The sequence below is a fragment of the Salmo salar genome, unplaced genomic scaffold, assembly GCF_905237065.1.
Source record: "Salmo salar unplaced genomic scaffold, Ssal_v3.1, whole genome shotgun sequence".
NCBI classification, from domain to species: domain Eukaryota; kingdom Metazoa; phylum Chordata; class Actinopteri; order Salmoniformes; family Salmonidae; genus Salmo; species Salmo salar.
In genome coordinates, this window is record NW_025550456.1 from 95,695 (window position 1) to 118,946 (window position 23,252).

Genomic DNA, 23,252 nt, shown 5'->3' on the forward strand with positions numbered 1-23,252 from the left:
ATACCATTACTTTAATACCATGACTTTAATACTATGATTTTAATACTGACTTTAATGCCATTACTTTTATATCACTTTATATTTGAAACGTTTTGAAACACAAGGAAACGTGTCTCTGTCATTTAACAGATTCAGCCATTTAGTCCCTGCCTGTTTCAAAACGTTTCCTCTTGTTTTGAGTCTAATGAACACAGCCTTGTTGCACTATGGAGGCTGTCTGTCTCTGTGTGAAGCACTGGTGTTTACCTTCATCTCTCTCTCTCTCTCTCTCTCTTCCTCTTCCTCTCTACAGCAGTCAAGAGTCTGCTGAACAAGAAGGCTGATGCCGTCAAGGTGAGTTTCTGTGGCAGTGTTCCAAATGGCTCCCCTTTGTTTCCCTACATCGTACACTACCTTTGGCCAGAGCCCTCTGCAGAAAGCAGTGCACTAATTAGAGAGTAGGTTGCTGATTGGCCCTCTGAAGAAAGCAGTGCACTAACTAGAGAGTAGGGTGCTGATTGGCCCGCTGCAGAAAGTAGTGCACTAACATAGACAGTAGGATGCTGATTGGCCCTGTCTTTTAATGTAACATAGAGAGTACCGGTGCTGATTGGCCCTGTCTTTTAATGTAACATAGAGAGTAGGGTGCTGATTGGCCCTGTATCTTTTTCTGTAACAACTGATCACCTGTTCTCCTTAACACCTCCCATTTCCTGTAGTTTTGTCTCTGGTTTCCTGTAGTCACTAAGTTCTGCCATCTCAGTACTCTGGTATAGATAGTCCTGTGTCAGTACTCTGGTATAGATAGTCCTGTGTCAGTACTCTGGTATAGATAGTCCTGTGTCAGTACTCTGGTATAGATAGTCCTGTCTCAGTACTCTGGTATAGATAGTCCTGTGTCAGTACTCTGGTATAGATAGTCCTGTGTCAGTACTCTGGTATAGATAGTCCTGTGTCAGTACTCTGGTATAGATAGTCCTGTGTCAGTACTCTGGTATAGATAGTCCTGTCTCAGTACTCTGGTATAGAGAGTCCTGTGTCAGTACTCTGGTATAGATAGTCCTGTGTCAGTACTCTGGTATAGATAGTCCTGTGTCAGTACTCTGGTATAGAGAGTCCTGTGTCAGTACTCTGGTATAGATAGTCCTGTGTCAGTACTCTGGTATAGATAGTCCTGTGTCAGTACTCTGGTATAGATAGTCCTGTGTCAGTACTCTGGTATAGATAGTCCTATCTCAGTACTCTGGTATAGATAGTCCTGTGTCAGTACTCTGGTATAGATAGTCCTGTGTCAGTACTCTGGTATAGATAGTCCTATCTCAGTACTCTGGTATAGATAGTCCTGTGTCAGTACTCTGGTATAGATAGTCCTGTGTCAGTACTCTGGTATAGATAGTCCTGTCTCAGTACTCTGGTATAGATAGTCCTGTGTCAGTACTCTGGTATAGATAGTCCTGTGTCAGTACTCTGGTATAGATAGTCCTGTGTCAGTACTCTGGTATAGATAGTCCTGTGTCAGTACTCTGGTATAGATAGTCCTGTGTCAGTACTCTGGTATAGATAGTCCTGTGTCAGTACTCTGGTATAGATAGTCCTGTGTCAGTACTCTGGTATAGATAGTCCTGTGTCAGTACTCTGGTATAGATAGTCCTGTGTCAGTACTCTGGTATAGATAGTCCTGTGTCAGTACTCTGGTATAGATAGTCCTGTGTCAGTACTCTGGTATAGATAGTCCTGTGTCAGTACTCTGGTATAGATAGTCCTGTGTCAGTACTCTGGTATAGATAGTCCTGTGTCAGTACTCTGGTATAGATAGTCCTGTCTCAGTCTCAGTACTCTGGTATAGATAGCCCTGTGTCAGACCGGTGAGATGAATGAATGGGAGCCTGACACCTTAATAATACATTTGAAAACAATTAGCTGATCCTGTCGTCTCTTGAATACAGTTTGGCTCTCACCCATTCAACTGACTAGGCAGGCTAGCTCGATGGCCACTGTAGCTTGAGAGAGTGTGAAGTAACCACTAGAGCGAGTAGCCCCCTCTGCTGGCAGACAAAAGCACAACACCCCTTGACTAAGTGATTACTAAATGACAAAGATTACTTTTATACACAGGGTCCCATTAAAAGCCGAGGACCCATTCTTCCTCCTTCTTCCGGTCAGGAGGCCGTAACATACTTATGAATCATTTGTACACTGCAAATTGACCACAAGAATCCCAAACAGATCCTAATATTTGACTTAATAATTTACAACATTGATTACGTTGGAATACAATTGCATGTTTTTATTTTATTTATTTCACCTTTATTTAACCAGCTAGGCAAGTTGAGAACAAGTTCTCATTTACAATTGCGACCTGGCCAAGATAAAGCAAAGCAGTTCGACAACATACAAAAACACAGAGTTACACATGGAGTAAAACAACATACAATCAATGATGCAGTAGAAAAAAAATAAGTCTATATACAATGTGAGCAAATGATGTGAGATAAGGGAGGTAAAGGCAAAAAAATGCCATGGCGGCAAAGTAAATAAAGTATAGCAAGAAAAACACTGGAATGGTAGATTTGTAGTTTGAAGAAAGTTCAGAGATAAAATATAAATAATATGGTGCAAAGGAGCAAAATAAATAAATACAGTAGGGGAAGAGGTAGTAGTTTGGGCTAAATTATAGATGGGCTATGTACAGGTGCAGTGATCTGTGAGCTGCTCTGACAGCTGGTGCTTAAAGCTAGTGAGGGAGATAAGTGTTTCCAGTTTCAGAGATTTTTGTAGTTCGTTCCAGTCATTGGCAGCAGAGAACTGGAAGGAGAGGCGACCAAAGGAGGAGTTGGCTTTAGGGGTGACCAGAGAGATATACCTGCTGGAGCGCGTGCTACAGGTGGGTGCTGCTATGGTGACCAGTGAGCGGAGATAAGGGGGACTTTACCTAGCAGGGTCTTGTAGATGACCTGGAGCCAATGTGTTTGGCGACGATTATGAAGCGAAGGCCAGCCAACGAGAGCGTACAGGTCGCAGTGGTGGGTAGTATATGGGGCTTTGGTGACAAAACAGATGGCACTGTGATAGACTGCATCCAGCTTGTTGAGTAGGGTATTGGAAGCTATTTTGTAAATGACATCCCCAAAGTCGAGGATTGGTAGGATGGTCAGTTTTACGAGGGTATGTTTGGCAGCATGAGTGAAGGATGCTTTGATGCGAAATAGGAAGCCAATTCGAGATTTCACTTTGGATTGGAGATGATTGATGTGAGTCTGGAAGGAGAGTTTACAGTCTAACCAGACACCTAGGTATTTGTAGTTGTCCACAAATTCTAAGTTAGAACCGTCCAGAGAAGTGATGCTGGACAGGCGGGCAGGTGCAGGCAGCGATGCGGTTGAAGAGCATGCATTTAGTTTTACTTGTGTTTAGGAGCAGTTGGAGACCACGGAAGGAGAGTTGAATGGCATTGAAGCTCGTCTGGAGGGTTGTTAACACAGTGTCCAAAGAAGGGCCAGAAGTGTACAGAATGGTGTCGTCTGCGAGAGGTGGATCAGAGATTCACCAGCAGCAAGAGCGACATCATTTATTTATACAGAGAAAAGAGTTAGCCCAAGAATTGAACCCTGTGGTACCCCATAGAGACTGCCAGAGGTCCAGACAGTAGGCCCTCCGATTTGACACACTGAACTCTGTCAGAGAAGTAGTTGGTGAACCAGGCGACGCAATCGTTTGAGAAACCAAGGCTACTGAGTCTGCCGATGAGGATGTGGTGATTAACAGAGTCAAAAGCTTTGGCCAGGTCAATGAATACGGCAGCACAGTATTGTTTCTTATCGATGGCGGTTACGATGTCGTTTAGGGACCTTGAGCGTGGCTGAGGTGCACCCATGACCAGCTCTGAAACCAGATTGCATAGCGGAGAGGGTGCGGTGGGATTCGAAATGGTCGGTAATCTGTTTGTTGACTTGGCTTTCGAAGACCTTAGAAAGGCAGGGTAGGATGGATATAGGTCTGTAGCAATTTGGGTCAAGAGTGTCACCTCCTTTGAAGAGGGGGATGACAGCAGCTGCTTTCCAATCTATGGGAATCTCAGACGACACGAAAGAGAGGTTGAACTGGCTAGTAATAGGGGTTGCAATAATTTCGGCAGATCATTTTAGAAAGAAAGGGTCCAGATTGTCAAGCCCAGCTGATTTGTAGGGGTCCAGATTTTTGCAGCTCTTTCAGAACATCAGCTGAATGGATTTGGGAGAAGGAGAAATGGGGAGGCTTGGGCGAGTAGCTGTGGGGGGGTGCAGTGCTGTTGAATGCGGTAGGGGTAGTTAGGTGGAAAGCATGGCCAGCCGTAGAAAAATGCTTATTGAAATTCTCAATTATAGTGGGCTTATCGGTGGTGACAGAGTTTCCTATCCTCAGTGCAGTGGGCAGTTGGGAGGAGGTGTTCTTATTCTCCATGGACTTTACAATGTCCCAGAACTTTTAGAGTTGGAGTTGCAAGAAGCGAATTTCTGTTTGAAAAAGCTAGCCTTGGCGTTCTAACTGTCTGTGTGTATTGGTTTCTAACTTCCCTGAAAAGTTGCATATCGCGGGGGCAGTTCGATGCTAATGCAGAACGCCACAGGATATTTTTGTGTTGGTTAAGGGCAGTCAGGTCTGGGGAGAACCAAGGGCTATATCTGTTCCTGGTTCTAAATTTCTTGAATGGGGCATGCTTATTTAAGATGGAGAGGAAGGCATTTTAAAAAAATAACCAGGCATCCTCTACTGACGGGATGAGGTCAATGTCCTTCCAGGATACCAGGGCCAGGTCGATTAGAAAGGCTTGCTCATTGAAATGTTTCAGGGAGCGTTTGACAGTGATGAGTGGAGGTCTATGTGGATCTATGGTCTATGTGAGGTCTATGGAGGTCTATGTGGATCTCTATATATATGTGTGTGGAATACTTGGGGAACAGATTTCCACATTAAGATCAATTATTGCCGGTTACCTGATGATTTTACAGTCTTTTTGTCTGACAATGAAAATACTTACTTAAGGGGTCAAATAAAATGACCGGCGGGCCGTCTATTGAACCCTGTTATACAGGATCTATATACACTATGAAACCATTAGGGGACTGTCTATTGAACCCTGTAGGATCTATATACACTATGAAACCATTAGGGGGCTGTCTATTGAACCCTGTTATCAGGATCTATATACACTATAAAACCATTAGGGGCTGTCTATTGAACCCCGTAGGATCTATATACACTATGAAACCATTAGGGGACTGTCTATTGAACCCTGTTATACAGGATTTATATACACTATAAAACCATTAGGGGACTGTTTATTGAACCCTGTTATACAGGATCTATATACACTATGAAACCATTAGGGGCTGTCTATTGAACCCTGTAGGATCTATATACACTATAAAACCATTAGGGGACTGTTTATTGAACCCTGTTATACAGGATCTATATACACTATAAAACCATTAGGGGACTGTTTATTGAACCCTGTTATACAGGATCTACATACACTATGAAACCATTAGGGGGCTGTTTATTGAAGCCTGTAGGATCTATATACACTATGAAACCATTAGGGGACTGTCTATTGAACCCTGTAGGATCTATATACACTATGAAACCATTAGGGGACTGTTTATTGAACCCTGTTATACAGAATCTATATACACTATGAAACCATTAGGGTACTGTCTATTGAACCTTGTTATACAGGATCTATATACACTATAAAACCATTAGGGGGACTGTTTATTGAACCCTGTTATACAGGATCTATATACACTATGAAACCATTAGGGGACTGTCTATTGAACCCTGTTATAGAGGATCTATATACACGATAAAACCATTAGGGGACTGTCTATTGAACCCTGTAGGATCTATATACACTATGAAACCATTAGGGGACTGTTTATTGAACCCTGTTATACAGGATCTATATACACTATAAAACCATTAGCAGACTGTCTACTGATTCCATTGTACAGGTAAGGCTAAAAGCTAAAGAAAAGTTGACAGAATAGATTTGTCCCAGGTCAGATCAGGTCAGGTTTATGATGTGATGTTCCCTCTACACTACTTGCTTTACAGGCGAACAACAAAGCCAACACAGTGACCAGTCCTAAAGACACCAGCTTAACCCCAGCACTGGTACATACTACACCCCTCCTCCTCCATACCTCCCTTTACTCCCTCCCCAGCACTGGTACATACTACACCCTCCTTCTATACCTCCCTTTACTCCCTCCCCAGCACTGGTACATACTACACCCTCCTCTATACCTCCCTTTACTCCCTCCCCAGCACTGGTACATACTACACCCCTCCTCTATACCTCCCTTTACTCCCTCCCCAGCACTGGTACATACTACACCCTACCTCCTCCTCCATACCTCCCTTTACTCCCTCCCCAGCACTGGTACATACTACACCCTCCTCCTCCATACCTCCCTTTACTCCCTCCCCAGCACTGGTACATACTACACCCTCCTCTATACCTCCCTTTACTCCCTCCCCAGCACTGGTACATACTACACCCTCCTCTCCCCCCTCCCCCTCCTCCATACCTCCCTTTACTCCCTCTCCCATCACTGGTACATACTACACCCTCCTCTCACCCCCCTCCCCCCCTCCTCCTCCATACCTCCCTTTACTCCCCTCCCCATCACTGGTACATAATGCACCCTCCTCTCACCCCCCTCCCTCCTCCATCCTCCCTTTACTCCCTCCCCATCACTGGTACATAATACACCCTCCTCTCACCCCCTCCCTCCTCCTCCTCCTCCATACCTCCCTTTACTCCCTCCCCATCACTGGTACATAATGCACCCTCCTCTCACCCCCTCCCTCCCCTCTTTCTCCCTGTATTGACCTTGCGGTAGGATTTTACCACAGATTGAACAATGACACAGATATTTCACTGGATGTATGAATGTGAAGCAGCCATTAACTGTTAAATAAACAATGTCTGGTCATTAATACAGACACAATGTCTGGTCATTAATACAGTCACAATGTCTGGTCATTAATACAGTTACAATGTCTGGTCATTCATACAGACACAATGTCTGGTCATTAATACAGTTACAATGTCTGGTCATTAATACAGTTACAATGTCTGATCATTAATACAGTTACAATGTCTGGTCATTCACACAGACACAATGTCCGGTCATTAATACAGTTACAATGTCTGGTCATTAATACAGTTACAATGTCTGATCATTCATACAGACACAATGTCTGGTCATTCATATAGACACAATGTCTGGTCATTAATACAGACACAATGTCTGGTCATTAATACAGTTACAATGTCTGGTCATTCATACAGACACAATGTCTGGTCATTCATACAGACACAATGTCTGGTCATTAATACTAGAGGTCGACTGATTAATCGGAATGGCCGATTAATTAGGGCCGATTTCAAGTTTTCATAACAATCGGTAATTGGTATTTTTGGCCAACGATTTTTTTTTTTTTTTTACACCTTTATTTAACTAGGCAAGTCAGATTAAGAACACATTCTTATTTTCAATGAAACGGGGTTAACTGCCTTGTTCAGGGGGGATTTGGGGATCTCGTATTTGCAACCTTGGTTACTAGTCCAACGCTCTAACCACCTGCCTTACATTGCACTCCACGAGATGAGATGATAGTTTCCGGATTCGACCATATTAATGACCAAAGGCTCGTATTTCTGTGTGTTTATTATGTTATAATTAAGTCTATGATTTGATAGAGCAGTCTGACTGAGCGATGGTAGGCACCAGCAGGCTCGTAAGCATTAATTCAGACAGCACTTTCGTGCATTTTGCCAGCAGCTCTTCGTTGTGTTTCAAGCTGTTTATGACTCAAGCCGGGTGGGTATAATTTGCGGAACGTTCCAACAGGAATCTATTCCAAAAACTTCGTAAATAACAAGGTTGCCAAAAACAACGCATACAAAATTGTATAGCGGCAGAATAAGATACCGGGTAGTGAGTGGTCTATTTCATTGCGTTTTTCACTCATCACGTTTATTCCGAAAAATGTCTGTCCTCACTCTGGTTGCCTATGGACAAACATTAAGAATAAGCTACGTCGTGAGTTGATGCCTATTCGGCAGCTAGTTAGCTTGGTTTGTATGCGTTGCTACTTTGTATGCATTGTTGGTTGGCAACCTTTACTTTACGTTTTTTCGGAACAGTTTCCTGTTGGAATGTTCCACAAATTATACCCACCCCTTCAAGCCTGTCAACTCCCAAGATTAGGCTGGTGTAAACCGATGTGAAATGGCTAGCTAGTTAGCGGGGTGCGCGCTAATAGCGTTTCAAACGTCACTCGCTCTGAGACTTGGAGTAGTTGTTCCCCCTTCCTCTACATGGGTAACGTTGCTTCGAGGGTGGCTGTTGTCGATGTGTTCCTGGTTCGAGCCCAGGTAGGAGCGAGGAGAGGGACAGAAGCTATACTGTTACACTGGCAATACTAAAGTGCCTATAAGAACATCCAATAGTCAAAGGTATATGAAATACAAATCGTATAGAGAGAAATAGTCCTATAATTCCTATAATAACTACAACCTAAAACTTACCTGGGAATATTGAAGACTCATGTTAAAAGGAACCACCAGCTTTCATATGTTCCCATGTTCTGAGCAAGGAACTTAAACCTTAGCTTTTTTACATGGCCCATACTGCACTTTTACTTTCTTCTCCAACACATTGTTTTGCATTATTTAAACTAAATTGAACATGTTTCATTATTTATTTGAGGCTAAATTGATTTTATTGATGTATTATATTAAGTTAAAATAAGTGTTAATTCAGTATTGTTGTAATTGTCATTATTACAAAAAGAAGAAAAAATTGGCCGATTAATCGGTATCGACTTTTGGTACTCCAATAATCGGTATCGGGCGTTGAAAAATCATAATCGGCCGACCTCTCATTAATACAGTCACAATGTCTGGTCATTCATACAGTCACAATGTCTGGTCATTAATACAGTTACAATGTCTGGTCATTCATACAGTCACAATGCCTGGTCACTAATACAGTCACAATGTCTGGTCATTCATACAGTCACAATGTCTGGTCATTAATACAGTTACAATGTCTGGTCATTCATACAGTCACAATGTCTGGTCATTCATACAGTCACAATGTCTGGTCATTAATACAGTCACAATGTCTGGTCATTCATACAGACACAATGTCTGGTCATTCATACAGACACAATGTCTGGTCATTCATATAGACACAATGTCTGATCATTAATACAGTCACAATGTCTGGTCATTCATATAGACACAATGTCTGGTCATTAATACAGTCACAATGTCTGGTCATTAATACAGTTATAATGTCTGGTTATTCATATAGACATAATGTCTGGTTATTCATATAGACATAATATCTGGTTATTCATATAGACATAATGTCTGGTTATTCATATAGACATAATGTCTGGTTATTCATATAGACACAATGTCTGGTCATTCATATAGACATAATGTCTGGTCATTCATATAGACATAATGTCTGGTTATTCATATAGACATAATGTCTGGTTATTCATAGACATAATGTCTGGTTATTCATATAGACATGTCTTCAGATTAAGTGACGGTTGACATGACAATCATCACACTCCCCATATTATTTTTTACCCAGAATGCAGCATAACAATCATTAAACTAATCTCTAACACCAGTCATTTGTTTTGCTGGCTTTGTGATGCGTTACTGTTGCTAACGTGTACCTGGCTGAATATCAACAATACTCCTTCCTTCCTTCCTTCCTTCCTTCCTTCCTTCCTTCCTTCCTTCCTTCCTTCCTTCCTTCCTTCCTTCCTTCCTTCCTTCCTTCCTTCCTTCCTTCCTTCCTTCCTCCCTCCCTCCCTCCCTCCCTTCCTTCCTTCCTTCCTTCCTTCCTTCTCCCCCTTCCTTCCTCCCTCCTTCCTTCCTTCCTTCCTTCCTTCCTTCTTCTCCTTCCTTCCTTCCTTCCTTCCTCCCTCCCTCCCTTCCTTCCTTCCTTCCTTCCTTCCTTCCTTCCTTCCAGCCGAAGGACCAAAGGACGCTGGTTCCTTAGTCTGGTAGTGATGGTCTGATTGGTTGCAACTTGTGCATGGTGTGTGCTGATTCGTTGGCTGTGTTGGTCACATGACTGATGCCCTGCATGACCTCAACATCTTTATATGCCTTTTTTCCCATGATGACCCACACACACAAATAAACAGTTATACACGCACACACACACACACACTAATGACAGTGTGTAATCTGTCTCAGTGATTACAGCTGGAACATCATCAGGATCCATTTTGCCAAGACTTGGTACAGTCACGCACACACACACACACACGCACACACACACACACACACACACACACACAGAGTCACACTCCTCCCCCTCCACGTCATCTACCTCCTCCTCCTCTACCTCCTCCTACCTCTACCTCCTCTACCTCCTCCTCCTACCTCTACCTACTCTACCTCCTCCTCCTACCTCTACCTACTCTACCTCCTCCCTCCTCTACCTCCTCCTCCTTTACCTCCACGTCCTCCACCTCCTCCTCCTCCTCCTCCTACCCCTCTCTATTCTACCTCCTCCTCCTCTACCTCCTCCTCCTACCTCTACCTACTCTACCTCCTCCTCCCACCTCTACCTACTCTACCTCCTCCTCCTCTACCTCCTCCTCCCTACCTCTACCTACTCTACCTCCTCCTCCTACCTCTACCTACTCTACCTCCTCCTCCTCTACCTCCTCCTCCTACCTCTACCTACTCTACCTCCTCCTCCTCCTACCTCTACCTCCTCCTCCTACCTCTACCTACTCTACCTCCTCCTCCCTTTACTCCACGTCCTCCACCTCCACTACCTCCTCCTCCTCCTACCTCTACCTATTCTACCTCCTCCTCCTCTACCTCCTCCTCCTACCTCTACCTACTCTACCTCCTCCTCCTCTACCTCCTCCTCCACCTCCCTCTACTTACTCTACCTCCTCCTCCACCTACTCTACCTCCACCTCCTCCGCCTCCTCCTCCTACACCTCCTGTACCTCTTCTACCTCCTCCTCCTCTACTTACTCTACCCCATCCTCCTCCACCTACTACACCTCCTGCTCCACCTTCTCTACCTCCTCCTACTCCACCTCCTCTACCTCCTCCACCTCCTTCTCCCCCACTGTTGTCTCTTTCTATTCTCTGTTTGTATTGTTTCATCTCTCTCTGTCTCCCTAGGAACCCCAGACCACAGTGATCCACAACCCAATAGATGGGAACAAGGTACAGCACTGACAGAGTGTGTGTGTGTGTAATGTTTGTTTGTGTATACATGTATATACTTTATATTAAATGTATGTAGTTCTGTCCTTGAGCTGTTCTGGTCTATTAATGTTCTGTAGTAATTTAATGTTCTATCTGATTTAAGTATTAGGCAGCGTTTACACAGGTAGCCCAAATCTGATACTCGGTGTACACCAGGCTACAGATCAAGCTATACGTTCTTTCCCCCAGGAGTCTATAGAGAGCACCAACACCCCCATCGAGGACGAGGATGTCAAAGGTAGAGACAGTTGTCTGTCCCCTCTCTCTCTCTTTATCTTTCTGTCTTTGTCTGTCTGTCGCCTTCTCTCTCTCTTTATCTTTCTGTCTTTGTCTGTCTGTCCCCTTCTCTCTCTCTTTATCTTTCTGTCTTTGTCTGTCTGTCCCCTTCTCTCTCTCTTTATCTTTCTGTCTTTGTCTGTCTGTCGCCCTCTCTCTCTTCGTCTTTCTGTCTCTATCTTTGTCTGTCTGTCGCCCTCTATCTTTCTCTCTCTCTCTCTCTCTTTGTCTGTCTGTCGCCCATGCCTCTCTCCGTCTTCCTGTCTCTCTATATCTTTGTCTGTCTGTCACCCTCACTCTCTATCTTTGTCTGTCGCCCTCTCTCTCCATCTGTCTTTGTCTCTTTGTCTGTCTGTCGCTCTCTCTCTCTCTGTCTTTCTGTCTCTATCTCTGTCTGTCGCCCTCTCTCTCTCTCTCTTCGTCTTTCTGTCTCTCTCTCTCTCTTCATCTTTCTGTCTCTCTCTCTGTCTGTCGCCCTCTCGCTCTTCATCTTTCTGTCTCTCTCTCTCTCTTCATCTTTCTGTCTCTCTCTCTGTCTGTCGCCCTCTCTCTCTTTGTCTTTCTGTCTCTCTATCTGTCGCCCTCTCGCTCTTCATCTTTCTGTCTCTCTCTGTCGCCCTCTCTCTCCTTCCATCTCTTTCCACCTCTCCTTTCACTCTGTCTTCAGCTACTTTCTCCTCTTCCTTCCCTTCTCCTCTTCTTCTTCCTCCTGATGATTGAGGCTCCATATACATGATGTTTTGATGTATTTATTATTATACACACTTATCTGTTATATTTTCTTTATTATTTAACACATTTACCTGTTATCATTTCTTTATTATTAAACACACTTACCTGTTATCTTTTCTTTCTGTGAATTGAATTATTTTCTACATTTGAAAATCATGTTAACCCCCCTACACACACACCTGCCCTCTCTGCCAGTCCTCTGTTTTGGGAACTTGGTGGGTAGTGTGTGGAGCTCTAAGGGTCGTTCCACCCAGTCCTCTGAGCCCAGGCAGACTCCCTCCTCTTCAGGACAGAGCAAGTCCCCTGGCTATGTCCCCCCTGTCCCCCAGCCAGCGTCCCCTGGGTCTCTCCTCAACTACTCTGGAGAAACCTGTCCACTGTCTCCTGGGTCTCCCTCGGCCACTCTGGAGAAACCTGGCCACTGTCTCCTAGGTCTCTCCTCAACCACTCTGGAGAAACCTGACCACTGTCTCCTAGGTCTCTCCTCAACCATTCTGGAGAAACCTGTCCCCTGTCTCTACTCAACCACTCTGGAGAAACCTGTCCCCTGTCTCCCCTCAGCCACTCTGGAGAAACCTGTCCACTGTCTCCTGGGTCTCTCCTAAACCACTCTGGAGAAACCTGTCCACTGTCTCCTGGGTCTCCCCTCAGCCACTCTGGAGAAACCTACCCCCTGTCCACTGTCTCTTCTCAACCACTCTGGAGAAACCTGTCCCCTGTCTCCCCTCAGCCACTCTGGAGAAACCTGTCCACTGTCTCCTGGGTTTCCCCTCAACTACTCTGGAGAAACCTGTCCACTGTATCATGGGTCTCCCATCAGCCACTCTGGAGAAACCTGTCCACTGTCCCCTGTCTCTCTCCTCAACCACTCTGGAGAACCCTGTCTTCCTGTCCACTGTCTCCTGGGTTTTCCCTCAACTACTCTGGAGAAACCTGTCCACTGTCTCATGGGTCTCCCTCAACCACTCTGGAGAAACCTGTCTCCTGTCCCTCTGTCTCCTGTCCCCCTGTCCCTCTGTGTCCTGTCCCCAGTCTCCTGTCCTCTGTCTCCTGTCCCCTGTCTCCTGTCCCCTGTCTCCTGTCCCTATGTCTCCTGTCCCCTGTCTCCTGTCCTCTGTCTCCTGTCCCCATGTCTCATGTCTCCTGTCCCCATGTCTCCTGTCCCCTGTCCCCCTGTCTCCTGTCCCCTGTCTCCTGTCCCTCTGTCTCCTGTCCCCCTGTCTCCTGTCCCTCTGTCCCCTGTCTCCTGTCCCCTGTCTCCTGTCCTCCTGTCTCACTGTCCCTCTGTCCCCCTGTCCCTCTGTCCCCCTGTCTCCTGTCCCCTGTCTCCTGTCTCCTGTCCCCCTGTCTCCTGTCCCTCTGTCTCCTGTCCCCTGTCTCCTGTCCCCTGTCTCCTGTCCCTCTGTCTCCTGTCCCTCTGTCTCCTGTCCCTCTGTCTCCTGTCCCTCTGTCTCCTGTCCCCTGTCTCCTGTCCCCTGTCTCCTGTCCCTCTGTCTCCTGTCCCCTGTCTCCTGTCCCCCTGTCTCCTGTCTCCGTCCTCCTGTCTCTGTCCCTCTGTCTCCTGTCCCTCAGTCTCCTGTCCCTCTGTCTCCTGTCCCCTGTCTCCTGTCCCTCTGTCTCCTGTCCTCTGTCTCCTGTCCCTCTGTCCCTCTGTCTCCTGTCCCTCTGTCCCCCTGTCTCCTGTCCCCTGTCTCCTGTCCCCCTGTCTCCTGTCCCTCAGTCTCCTGTCCCTCTGTCTCGTTGTCCCCTGTCTCCTGTCCCTCTGTCTCCTGTCCCTCTGTCTCCTGTCCCTCTGTCCCCCTGTCTCCTGTCCCCCTGTCTCCTGTCCCCCCTGTCCCTCTGTCTCCTGTCCCTCTGTCCCCCTGTCTCCTGTCCCCCTGTCTCCTGTCCCCCTGTCTCCTGTCCTCAGTCTCCTGTCCCTCAGTCTCCTGTCCCTCTGTCTCCTGTCCCTCTGTCTCCTGTCCCTCTGTCTCCTGTCCCTCTGTCTCCTGTCCCTCTGTCTCGTTGTCCCCTGTCTCCTGTCCCTCTGTCTCCTGTCCTCTGTCTCCTGTCCCTCTGTCCCCCTGTCTCCTGTCCCCTGTCTCCTGTCCCCCTGTCCCTCTGTCTCCTGTCCCTCAGTCTCCTGTCCCCCTGTCTCCTGTCCCCCTGTCTCCTGTCCCTCTGTCCCCCTGTCTCCTGTCCCTCTGTCTCCTGTCCCTCTGTCTCCTGTCCCCCTGTCTCCTGTCCCTCAGTCTCCTGTCCCCTGTCTCCTGTCCCCCTGTCTCCTGTCCCTCAGTCTCCTGTCCCTCAGTCTCCTGTCCTCAGTCTCCTGTCCCCCTGTCCCTCTGTCCCCCCTGTCTCCTTGTCCCTTGAGAAGATAAACCATAAACACGCGCAATATTTCTGGCTAAGTGATTGAGTCAAAGTCCGCATTTCCAGGCTGATTACATTGCAGACGCCTGCCAGATCTCACAACACCTGGATAGATATTTAACATATCAGCTAACCACATCACATAGTAATCTGATACCCGACTGCGCAGTTGATGACGTGGCCCGCAACCATTGGTTGATGCAATGCAACGTCTGCAATGTAGTCGGCCTGGAACACGACCATAGATATGTTTGTTAAGCAAATGACAAGTGGTTTTGTTGTCACTAACCCCCATCCCAGCCTGCACTAACACCAGTAAACAAGTGGTTTTGTTGTCACTAACCCCCATCCCAGCCTGCACTAACACCAGTAAACAAGTGGTTTTGTTGTCACTAACCCCCATCCCAGCCTGCACTAACACCAGTAAAGGTAAGTCAGTTCAAATCAGGGTTTGGGGTCAATTACATTTAAAATTCCAGTCAATTCAGAAAGTTAACCAAATTCCACTTCCATATTTTCCTTATTGAATATAATCGGATGTCCTGAATTAACTTGAATGGAATTGACCCCCAACCCCAGGTCAAATTCCCATACTAATAGCTTTTCTCCCAAATGGCACCCTATTCCCTACCAGTAGTAGGGTACTATAACGAATAGGGTTCCAGAGCCCATTGGGTTCTGGTCTAAAGTAGTCCACTATGTTGGAACAGAACCAGCAGCCATGATTTAATGTATGTCGGATTGGGTTATGTTGGACTAATGTTGACCTAAGGTTGTGGTGAGATTGTGGTGATGTTGTGTTTGTGTGTTTCCAGCTCGGAAGCAGGAAATTATCAAAGTCACAGAGCAGCTGATCGAATCCATCAACAACGGAGACTTTGAGGCCTCACGCGTGAGTCCTGCTCTGTCTGTGTGTTTAGGGCTAGGACGGGTGTGTGTGTGTGTGTGAGGTGTGTGTGTGTTTAGGCTAGGCCTACGCGTGAGTCTGTGTGTTTAGGGGGACGTGTGTGTGTGTGTGTGAGGTGTGTGTGTAGGCCTAGTGAGTGTGTGTTTAGGGCTAGGAGTGGTGGTGTGTTAGGCTAGCTGTTGTGAGGTGTGTGTGTGTTTAGGGCTAGGTGTGTGTGTGTGTGTGTGTGTGTGTGTGTGTGTGTGTGTGTGTGTGTGGGGGTGTGTGTGGTGTGTGTGTGTGTGTGTTTAGGGCTAGGCCTACGCGTGAGTCCTGCTCTGTCTGTGTGTGTTTAGGGCTAGGTCGTGTGTGTGTGTGAGGTGTGTGTGTGTTTAGGGCTAGGACGTGTGTGTGTGTGTGTGTTTAGGGCTAGGACGTGTGTGTGTGTGTGTGTGTGTGTTTAGGGCTAGGACGTGTGTGTGTGTGTGTGTGTTTAGGGCTAGGTCGTGGTGTGTGTGTGTGTGTTTAGGCTAGGTCGTGTGTGTGTTTAGGGCTAGGTCGTGTGTGTTTAGGGCTGGGTCGTGTGTGTTTAGGGCTAGGTCGGTGTGTGTTTAGGGCTAGGACGTGTGTGTGTGTTTAGGGCTAGGACGTGTGTGTGTGTGTGTGTGTTTAGGGCTAGGTCGGTGTGTGTGTTTAGGGCTAGGACGTGTGTGTGTTTAGGGCTAGGACGTGTGTGTGTTTAGGGCTAGGTCGTGTGTGTGTGTGTGTGTGTTTAGGGCTAGGTGTGTGTGTGTTTAGGCTAGGACGTGTGTGTGTTTAGGGCTAGGACGTGTGTGTGTGTGTGTGTGTTTAGGGCTAGGTCGTGTGTGTTTAGGGCTAGGACGTGTGTGTGTTTAGGGCTAGGACGGTGTGTGTGTGTGTGTGTTTAGGGCTAGGACGTGTGTGTGTGTGTTTAGGGCTAGGTCGTGTGTGTGTGTGTGTGTGTTTAGGGCTAGGTCGTGTGTGTGTGTGTGTGTTTAGGGCTAGGACGTGTGTGTGTGTGTGTGTTTAGGGCTAGGACGTGTGTGTGTGTGTGTGTGTGTGTGTGTGTTTAGGGCTAGGACGTGTGTGTGTGTGTTTAGGGCTAGGTCGGTGTGTGTGTGTGTGTGTGTTTAGGGCTAGGTCGTGTGTGTGTGTGTGTGTTTAGGGCTAGGTCGTGTGTGTGTGTGTGTGTGTGTTTAGGGCTAGGTCGTGTGTGTGTGTGTGTGTGTGTGTTTAGGGCTAGGTCGTGGTGTGTGTGTGTGTGTTTAGGGCTAGGACGTGTGTGTGTGTGTGTGTTTAGGGCTAGGACGTGTGTGTGTGTGTGTGTGTGTGTGTGTGTTTAGGGCTAGGACGTGTTGTGTGTGTGTGTTTAGGGCTAGGTCGTGTGTGTGTGTGTGTGTGTGTTTAGGGCTGGTCGTGTGTGTGTGTGTGTGTGTTTAGGGCTAGGACGTGTGTGTGTGTGTGTGTGTGTGTTTAGGGCTAGGACGTGTGTGTGTGTGTGTGTGTGTGTTTAGGGCTAGGACGGTGTGTGTGTGTGTGTTTAGGGCTAGGACGGGTGTGTGTGTGTGTGTTTAGGGCTAGGACGTGTGTGTGTGTGTGTTTAGGGCTAGGACGTGTGTGTGTGTGTGTGTTTAGGGATAGGACGTGTGTGTGTGTGTGTGTGTTTAGGGATAGGTCGTGTGTGTGTGTGTGTTACTCTGGTTCTTTGGGATTGTTGTTCCACCACATTGCAGCTGACAGATCTACTACAAATCACCTTGATGATCATACAGTAACAATTTACCCACAATGCCCATTTACCCACACCTCTATTTTTGTGTTACTATGGTTACTAGTAGTGCACTATATAGGGAATAGGGCTCTGGTCTAAAGCAGTTCACTATATAGGGAATAGGGCCCTGGTCACTAATAGTTCACTATATAGGGAATAGGGCTCTGGTCACTAGTAGTGCACTATATAGGGAATAGGGCCCTGGTCACTAGTAGTTCACTATATAGGGAATAGGGCTCTGGTCACTAGTAGTTCACTATATAGGGAATAGGGCTCTGGTCACTAGTAGTTCACTATATAGGGAATAGGGCTCTGGTCACTAGTAGTTCACTATATAGGGAATAGGGCTCTGGTCACTAGTAGTGCACTATATAGGGAATAGGGCTCTGGTCTAAAGCAGTTCACTATATAGGGAATAGGGCTCTGGTCTAAAGTAGTGCACTATATAGGGAATAGGGCTCTGGTCTAAAGCAGTTCACTATATAGGGAATAGGACTCTGGTCTAAAGCAGTTCACTATATAGGGAATAGGGCTCTGGTCACTAGTAGTTCACTATATAGGGAATAGGGCTCTGGTCACTAGTAGTTCACTATATAGGGAATAGGGCTCTGGTCACTAGTAGTTCACTATATAGGGAATAGGGCTCTGGTCTAAAGCAGTTCACTATATAGGGAATAGGACTCTGGTCTAAAGCAGTTCACTATATAGGGAATAGGGCTCTGGTCACTAGTAGTTCACTATATAGGGAATAGGGCTCTGGTCACTAGTAGTTCACTATATAGGGAATAGGGCTCTGGTCACTAGTAGTTCACTATATAGGGAATAGAGCTCTGGTCACTAGTAGTTCACTATATAGGGAATAGGGCTCTGGTCACTAGTAGTTCACTATATAGGGAATAGGGCCCTGGTCACTAATAGTTCACTATATAGGGAATAGGGCTCTGGTCACTAGTAGTGCACTATATAGGGAATAGGGCTCTGGTCACTAGTAGTTCACTATATAGGGAATAGGGCTCTGGTCTAAAGTAGTTCACTATATAGGGAATAGAGCTCTGGTCACTAGTAGTTCACTATATAGGGAATAGGGCTCTGGTCACTAGTAGTTCACTATATAGGGAATAGGGCTCTGGTCACTAGTAGTTCACTATATAGGGAATAGGGCTCTGGTCTAAAGTAGTGCACTATATAGGGAATAGGGCTCTGGTCTAAAGTAGTGCACTATATAGGGAATAGGGCTCTGGTCTAAAGTAGTTCACTATATAGGGAATAGGGCTCTGGTCACTAGTAGTTCACTATATAGGAATAGGGCTCTGGTCACTAGTAGTTCACTATATAGGGAATAGGGCTCTGGTCTAAAGTAGTTCACTATATAGGGAATAGAGCTCTGGTCACTAGTAGTTCACTATATAGGGAATAGGGCTCTGGTCACTAGTAGTTCACTATATAGGGAATAGGGCTCTGGTCACTAGTAGTTCACTATATAGGGAATAGGGCTCTGGTCTAAAGTAGTGCACTATATAGGGAATAGGGCTCTGGTCTAAAGTAGTTCACTATATAGGCAATAGGGCTCTGGTCACTAGTAGTTCACTATATAGGGAATAGGGCTCTGGTTACTAGTAGTACACTATATAGGGAATAGGGCGCTGGTCACTAGTAGTTCACTATATAGGGAATAGGGCTCTGGTCACTAGTAGTGCACTATATAGGAATAGGGTCCTGGTCACTAGTAGTTCACTATATAGGGAATAGGGCTCTGGTCACTAGTAGTTCACTATATAGGGATTAGGGCTCTGGTTACTAGTAGTTCACTATATAGGGAATAGGGCTCTGGTCTAAAGTAGTTCACTATATAGGGAATAGGGCTCTGGTCACTAGTAGTTCACTATATAGGGAATAGGGCTCTGGTCACTAGTAGTTCACTATATAGGGAATAGGGCTCTGGTCACTAGAAGTTCACTATATAGGGAATAGGGCTCTGGTCACTAGTAGTTCACTATATAGGGAATAGGGCTCTGGTCACTAGTAGTTCACTATATAGGGATTAGGGCTCTGGTCACTAGTAGTTCACTATATAGGGAATAGGGCTCTGGTCACTAGTAGTTCACTATATAGGGAATAGGGCTCTGGTTACTAGTAGTTCACTATATAGGGAATAGGGCTCTGGTCACTAGTACTTCACTATATAGGGAATAGGGCTCTGGTCACTAGTAGTTCACTATATAGGGATTAGGGCTCTGGTCACTAGTACTTCACTATATAGGGAATAGGGTGCTGGTCACTAGTAGTTCACTATATAGGGAATAGGGCTCTGGTCTAAAGTAGTTCACTATATAGGGAATAGGACCCTGGTCACTAGTACTTCACTATATAGGGAATAGGGTGCTGGTCACTAGTAGTTCACTATATAGGGAATAGGGCTCTGGTCTAAGTAGTTCACTATATAGGGAATAGGACCCTGGTCACTAGTAGTTCACTATATAGGGAATAGGGCTCTGGTCACTAGAAGTTCACTATATAGGGAATAGGGCTCTGGTTACTAGTAGTTCACTATATAGGGAATAGGGCCCTGGTCACTAGTAGTTCACTATATAGAGAATAGGGCTCTGGTTACTAGTAGTTCACTATATAGGGAATAGGGCTCTGGTTACTAGTAGTTCACTATATAGGGAATAGGGCTCTGGTCACTAGTACTTCACTATATAGGGAATAGGGCTCTGGTCACTAGTAGTTCACTATATAGGGATTAGGGCTCTGGTCACTAGTACTTCACTATATAGGGAATAGGGTGCTGGTCACTAGTAGTTCACTATATAGGGAATAGGGCCCTGGTCACTAGTAGTACACTATATAGGGAATAGGGCTCTGGTCACTAGTACTTCACTATATAGGGAATAGGGTGCTGGTCACTAGTAGTTCACTATATAGGGAATAGGGCTCTGGTCTAAAGTAGTTCACTATATAGGGAATAGGACCCTGGTCACTAGTAGTTCACTATATAGGCAATAGGGCTCTGGTCACTAGTAGTACACTATATAGGGAATAGGGTGCTGGTCACTAGTAGTTCACTATATAGGGAATAGGGCCCTGGTCACTAGTAGTTCACTATATAGGGAATAGGGCTCTGGTCACTAGTAGTTCACTATATAGGGAATAGGGCTCTGGTTACTAGTAGTTCACTATATAGGGAATAGGGTGCCATATGGGACTCAGTCTGTGTTTGTTTCCAACAGGAAGATCTGTGATCCTGGTCTGACGTCGTTTGAACCAGAAGCTCTGGGGAACCTGGTAGAGGGACATGACTTCCATCGCTTCTACTTCGACAACGGTAACACATTCATCAGTAAAGTCATTTCGAAGATACAGTTATTGATTAGAGGTATTGATTAGTAGAGGTATTAATCAGCTGTTGATTAGTAGAGTTATTAATCAGCTATTGATTAGTAGAGGTATTAATCAGCTATTGATTAGTAGAGTTATTAATCAGCTGTTGATTAGTAGAGTTATTAATCAGCTATTGATTAGTAGAGGTATTATTCAGCTATTGATTAGTAGAGGTATTAATCAGCTATTGATTAGTAGAGTTATTAATCAGCTATTGATTAGTAGAGTTATTAATCAGCTATTTATGGTTAGTAGAGGTATTGATTAGCTATTCATTAGTAGAGGTATTAATCAGCTATTGATTAGTAGAGTTATTGATTAGCTATTCATTAGTAGAGGTTTTTATTAGTATTGGTATGGTTTAGTAGAGGTATTGATTAGCTATTGATTAGTAGAGTTCTTGATTAGTAGAGGTATTGATTAATAGACTTGATTAGCTATTGATTAGTGGAGTTATTGATTAGAGGTATTGATTAGCTATTGATTAGTATAGGTATTGATTAGCAGTTATTGATTAGTATAGGTATTGATTAGCTATTGATTAGTAGAGTTATTGATTAGTAGAGTTATTGATTAGTATAGGTATTGGTTAGTAGAGGCATTGATTAGCTATTGATCAGCTATGGATTAGTAGATGTATTGATTAGTATAATTTATGAATCAGGTATTGATTTGTAGTTATTGATTAGTTATTGATGAATAGTTATGTCTGTTACTGAGAACTACAACTCCCACTAGCTAACTAAGGCCTGTCTGTCTCTCTCTCTCCATCTCCCTCGTCCTCCCTCCTCTCCTTCCAGCCCTGTCTAAAGGTAACAAGCCGGTGCACACCATCCTCCTCAACCCTCACGTCCATCTGATAGGTAGGAAATCAGCCATTTCTAATTATTAGAACAATAATATATGCTACTTAGCAGACGCTTTTATCAAAAGACACTTACAATAATGTGTGTATATATTTTCCATATGGGAGGCCCTGGGAATTGAACCTAGTATCCTGGTATTGCAAGCACCATGCTTTACCAACTGAACATTATGTTGATTTTTCTGGGCTATGTTTTTTGAAATCTTGTTTCTGGTTGGTATTCAAATATACACTGTAAGTACATTTCAATTCAAGTCGGAAAGTAGACCATATTCAAATTTCCCATTCCAAATTGTCCTGAAGCATTGAAGTGAATATTGGAATGGGAATTCCAGTGTACTTCCTGAATTGAAACAAGATGGATGCCAACCCCCCTGGGAACATATGTACAATGTGTTTATGATGTTGACATGAAACAAGGAAAGGTGAACTAATGAGAAGGTCTATCTAGCGGAGAACGCCATGCGTGCATCGCCTACATCCGCCTGAGCCAGTACATGGACGCGGGGGGATGCCTCGCACCATGCAGTCTGAGGAGACCCGCGTCTGGCATCGCAGAGAGGGAAAGTGGCAGAACATTCACTTCCACCGCTCCGGCTCGCCCAGCGTACCATCCCAGTAAGAAACATATATTAATCAATCAATGAAAACATACATTAATCAGTTATAATGATTATAAATAAACCGATTTCAGAACATTCACTTCCACCAGTCTGTAGTGTCCAGTGTAGACTACCTTCCCAGTCTGTAGTGTCCAGTGTAGACTACCTTCCCAGTCTGTAGTGTCCAGCGTAGACTATCTTCCCAGTCTGTAGTGTCCAGTGTATACTACCTTCCCAGTCTGTAGTGTCCAGTGTAGACTACCTTCCAGTCTGTCGTGTCCAGTGTAGGCTACCTTCCCAGTCTGTAGTGTCCAGTGTGGACTACCTTCCTAGTCTATAATGTCCAGCATAGACTACCTTCCCAGTCTGTAGTGTCCAGTGTAGACTACCTTCCCAGTCTGTAGTGTCCAGTGTAGACAACCTTCCCAGTCTGAGGTTCTCTGTGTGTCCAGCGAGACTACCTTCCCAGTCTGTAGTGTCCAGTGTAGACAACCTTCCCAGTCTGTAGTGTCCAGTGTAGACTACCTTCCTAGTCTGTAGTGTCCAGCGTAGACTACCTTCCAGTCTGTAGTGTCCAGCGTCGACTACCTTCCCAGAAAATTGTCTTGTGGTGCAATAACTAATCTCCACCACAGGAGGGCGCCACGTACATGCTTACCATGCTACTGTAATGGTTACTGTACTGTTTCCTCATCCTGGTACTGGGGACATTGTAGTTGTTGCCCTAGCATTAACACACCTGATTTAACTAATCAACTCATCAAGCCTTTAATTATTTGATTCAGGTGTGTAGTGTTAGGGTAACAACTACAAAGTTCACCTTTGGGGTTCCCAGGACCAGGATGAAAGAAACACTGGGTTAGAGTCAACTCTACCTCTCCCACTAGTCTAAAACAACCTCTACAGGCAGACCCTGACTACACGGATATCACTCTGATTCTGGGTTGAATCTCATTTCCTTTCCCCTGTGTGTGTGTGTGTGTCTGTGTGTGTATTTTACAGTTAATGGAATATCAAGCTTCAGTCTAAACTCCCAAGACAGGCAACAATCAACTAGCCAACCCGTGGTCACC

The 23,252-nt window shown here is 45.4% G+C and overlaps 1 protein-coding gene across 1 annotated transcript in view; it reads left to right on the forward strand.

Moving 5' to 3' along the window:
* Positions 1 to 22,199, forward strand: part of LOC123739469 (calcium/calmodulin-dependent protein kinase type II delta 2 chain) — a gene marked incomplete at its 5' end in the record, with an annotated part of 57,630 nt that extends 35,431 nt beyond the window's left edge. The window contains 8 exons of the mRNA XM_045713816.1: positions 11,207 to 11,251; positions 11,450 to 11,531; positions 12,497 to 12,895; positions 13,032 to 13,109; positions 15,469 to 15,559; positions 20,562 to 20,656; positions 21,513 to 21,575; positions 22,072 to 22,199. Coding sequence (XP_045569772.1) covers positions 11,207 to 11,251; positions 11,450 to 11,531; positions 12,497 to 12,895; positions 13,032 to 13,109; positions 15,469 to 15,559; positions 20,562 to 20,656; positions 21,513 to 21,575; positions 22,072 to 22,199 — 981 coding nt within the window. The remainder of the gene's footprint in view (positions 1 to 11,206; positions 11,252 to 11,449; positions 11,532 to 12,496; positions 12,896 to 13,031; positions 13,110 to 15,468; positions 15,560 to 20,561; positions 20,657 to 21,512; positions 21,576 to 22,071) is intronic.
* Positions 22,200 to 23,252: the final 1,053 nt, after the last annotated feature.